General features: G+C 43.4%; 1 protein-coding gene across 1 annotated transcript in view; it reads right to left on the bottom strand.

Annotated features, from left to right (window-relative positions):
• The window catches only part of LOC106518402 (RNA-binding protein Musashi homolog 1), a 23,617-nt gene that overhangs the window by 18,338 nt on the left and 1,199 nt on the right, over positions 1 to 4,080 (bottom strand). The window contains exons 2-3 of the mRNA XM_014009687.1: positions 3,627 to 3,708; positions 3,386 to 3,470 (exon numbers count right to left, since the gene is read on the bottom strand). Of these exons, the coding sequence (XP_013865141.1) occupies positions 3,386 to 3,470; positions 3,627 to 3,708 (167 nt within the window). The remainder of the gene's footprint in view (positions 1 to 3,385; positions 3,471 to 3,626; positions 3,709 to 4,080) is intronic.

The raw sequence follows: 4,080 nt of genomic DNA, 5'->3' as shown, positions 1-4,080 counted from the left end.
AGATATAACAGCGTTGTAAATGTTTAATTTTCACTTTTAACCGGTGGTACGGACCTTGCACCAGTTAATGCTGCAGCAACAACCAGAGCTGAGCTTCAGCCGTTAACATTATTATTGTTTAGCCTTATGCTGCAGCTTGGTTTATAACAGGGCAACGCCTAACCCCACCAGTGTCCCGCCAAGCTGAGCCTCCACACCAGTGTTCACGTCTCACACACACACACACACACACACACATACACAAGGACTGGCTTTCAGATACTTCAGCAGCACCTAGTTTTAAGAGGTAACATGACTCACGGAGTAACACTTTGCAGTTGCTTAGAACCTCACTTTGAAGCAAACCCAGCAACAGGCGTGTTGTAATAAAMCTAACGGCAGCTGTAAGGAGAGAGACGTTCGTTTCACGTATTTGAACCATCCAAAAATCACATCCTGGAACTTATATCACCTTCCACACGCAGGAAGTGCAAAAGTCGGACATGACTCGACACTATCGCTGTCGACACTCGCCCGCCCAAGCCGAGCCCCGGAGCCTTAAAGGTTTAATGCAAAACAGCCAGAGAAGTTGTTATGGGGACAAAAACCCCACCGGGTCGTGCAGTTACAGCAGCGTCTCCAGAGGCTGTGGCGTCAGCCCCAGCAACAGACTTGCTTCAACAACTAACCAACTCTACCTTTCTCCACCCCTGGGCTCTGCTGTTGCCTGTCTGTGCCACCAATTTTCACTCTCAAATGATCCCATTGTGTATGTGTGTATGTGTGAGGCTGACGAAGACACACCCTGTCCCTGCTCCTACAACCAGCACATCTACATGACCAAGACAGCAGCGTTCACACCTGCATACATATTCAAATCTCAGTCAAACAAGCTGCTGGGATTCACACATCATTATTACCCGCTGCTGAAAGGTGAAGGCAGACAATGATGGTTTACCTCGTGTGTGCGTGTGTGTGTGTGCGCGCATGGTACCAAATTATCACATGACCCACTGGACAAATTTACAAACTTTATTAAAACTTTAAAGGGGATGTATCATGCAAAATCCACTTTTTAGCCATTGATGCTCCAACAGTTAAGGCTTGTTTATATACCTTAATTTATTTGTAAATAAAAAGTTTCTGCGCTGCTATATAGTCATAAAACCCTCTGTCACATTACAATGAACCACCATGGAAGCTGGAGGGGGGTGGGGCATGAAGCTCCTCGTTGAAATTTAAAGAGACAGCCTCGAAACGAGTTGATATGAGACGCTTGTGGAGCCACAATAGCCGTGGTTCCATCAGTGTTTTTTAATGCGCACTTTGAACCATTGCATCAGAAAAGGTGAATGGAAACGGCGTGATTCGAAAAAACTTCCTCTAATTCCCAAAAACGCTCGCTTGAGGTGGTTTGGAGGTTTTTTCGAAAAAGAGTTCATGCGCAAAAGGAGAGATGGAAACACATTTGCCGAATAAGTTCTGACGTAGCGAACATTTAGCTCACACAGCTGATCGTCTGTTCTCGCTGTCTCCATTGTCCTGAGATGTGTGGACTCAACACTGGGTAAACTCCTCAGATTCATTCACTTTTGGAGTCAATCAAATTCAAGATGGCTGCCACAGAGAAGTGCTACTCTTAGCTTATACATTTATTTAAAAGTTAAGCTTTACACGTAGGAACCAACACGCTTGTCTGTTAGCAAAACATCACATGAACCACTGTAGAGGTTTTAATGACAATCTCAGTGAGGTACGTCCGACGATTATTGGATGTACCTCAACTGATTAACTTTTGGAGTCAATCCAATTCAAGAGCGCTGCCACAGCTTTTCGATACTAGKCAACACAAAAAATGTCTGTAACCCAGTCAATGTTTACAGACAATTGAGCTTAAACTCGTGATAGTAGCTGAGAGCCCAAAACCCAAACCCAAAACACCTACATCATTTCACAACATAAGATGATCTTGCTCGATTGTGCAAATTATTTAACCCACTTTTCTCCTTTTGATTTACTATAATCCATTTGTGCAAGAGGCGAGTCTCATTTAAACTCCTAATTAACAGTGTTGTTTAAACACACTCATTATTAGGGTTGGGCAATATTGGCAAAAAATGTAATCATGATTAATTGCAGTATTTAGCCGATAACGATTAATATGACAATCAATCCCCTGGAGTCCCTGGACACACTCATAGCCTGGTCACATGACACAATCACTGTAGTGGGAAGGATTTCTTCTCCATCAAAAATCTGTTCCAAATTGTGTCAAAAGTACAGACTTCAGGCTATACATCAAATTTTAAATTGTGTTGATAGTAGCGTTGGGCATAATCGTATCGTGTGCAATTAATTGTCAGAAAAATATTAATCGATTATTTTTTTGGCACTTGATACGATTAATGCCACCAGTTAGTCCGCTCGGTGCTTCTCTCCACTTCAAATACGACGAATATTTAAAAAAAAAGAGTTCTGTAATTTATTTATCCATCAACACAAGTTAAAATTTGATGCACTTCGAGATTTCAAGCCTGAAGTCTGTGATTTTTACAAAGAGCAAATCTTTCCCACTAAACTGGTCATGTGACTAGGACATAAAGGTGTCCAGGGACTCCAGGGGATTAATCGTTAAATTAATCGTTATCGTCTAAATACCACAATTAATCGTGATTTATTTTTTTGCCAATATTGCCCAAGCCTAGTTGATAGACAAGAGTGAAATTAGAGTTTTGATAAATAAATTACAGAACCTTTTTTTTAAAATGTTTGACATATTTGACGGACCGGGGAAATCTCCAGTCAGTCTGCCTGGTGGCATTAATCGTAAAGTGCCAAAAAAATAATCGATTAAAGTTTTTCTGATGATTAATTGCACGCAATACGATTTTACCCAACCCTACTCATTAGACCAATTTTTAAACTATTTTAATCCAAACGAGCAACTTTTTGAGCACCCCCCACCCCCATCYGTCCGGAAGCTGTTTCCTTCCCTAAAAACTCAAAGACATCCCACTTTTTTTTTCTTTTTAAGAAATGGATGCTAGAATTTTCCACAAAAAGAAGGGGAAAAATTGATCCCTCTCTTCTGCCTAAAACCTGAGTTTTATTTTTTCTTTCCTCATTTTTTTTTTTTTTTGCAGGGGTTCTTACCCCGTTCAGGTCCCCCAGGTAACCATGGCAATGAAGCCCAAGAAAGAACGCTTTCATGTTGGCGCCCTGAACCGGGATTTGGAGAGAGAGGGGTGGAGTAGAGGGGGGTTGGAAACGAGCAGACAAGAGGAAGAGGAGGAGGAGGGTAGCTGCTCCAAAACCTACTCCTAAACTTTACAAGCCATACAGTGGGAGGTGAAAACACACCAAGAGGCAGAAAGAGAGGTGGGGGGTGGGGGGTGGGGGGACTCACCGTTTTGGAGTCCAATTCGTGCCTGTTTTGAGCCAGAACCTTTTCCACACCGGCTTGATCTGCGTATGTTACAAACCCAAAGCCCCTGCATGAAAAGAGAGGAAGAAAAGAGAGGGAAACCAATAAACTCTCAGCAGCAGCAGCTTCCTACACAAGCATGGGAGAGCAGGCATCCAGTGATAGGACGGCGGGGCGCACACGCCTCCTTTTTTTTCACCCCCCACCCTTCGCTTCCTCTTACCTCGACCGCTTGGTAACGGGATCCCGCATCACCATGCACTCCTTCACCTCGCCAAATTTACCAAAGTACTCCCTCAATCCCTCTGCAAAACAACAACAAAAAAACAAAAGAGGACAAACGAGGGTCAAAGCCATGCTTTCAGACAGACAGAGAGACCCCTGAGAGTGAGACAATGAGGGTCCGGGGTGGAGGGACCACGTTGTGTTTGTGTGCTGACTGACCAGCATGGCCCAAAACAAACAAACAAAACAACAACAGGACAAGTCCATGTTCCTAAAACTTCTGCTTTAATGCCGAACAATCGCTAAATTCGACTAAAGGTGCCCTCTTCTGTTATTAACAGCATAATGAGCACAGGAGGAGGAGGAGGGGGAGCCAAGACAAGTGTGTGTGTTTGTGTGTGTGTGTGTGTGTGTGTGTGTGTGTGTGTGTGTGTGTGTGTGTGTGTGTGTGT

The sequence above is a fragment of the Austrofundulus limnaeus genome, unplaced genomic scaffold, assembly GCF_001266775.1.
Source record: "Austrofundulus limnaeus strain Quisiro unplaced genomic scaffold, Austrofundulus_limnaeus-1.0 Scaffold60, whole genome shotgun sequence".
In the NCBI taxonomy this organism is placed as follows: domain Eukaryota; kingdom Metazoa; phylum Chordata; class Actinopteri; order Cyprinodontiformes; family Rivulidae; genus Austrofundulus; species Austrofundulus limnaeus.
Note: the sequence above shows the minus strand (reverse complement) of the source record. Positions and strands in the feature narration are given on the sequence as shown.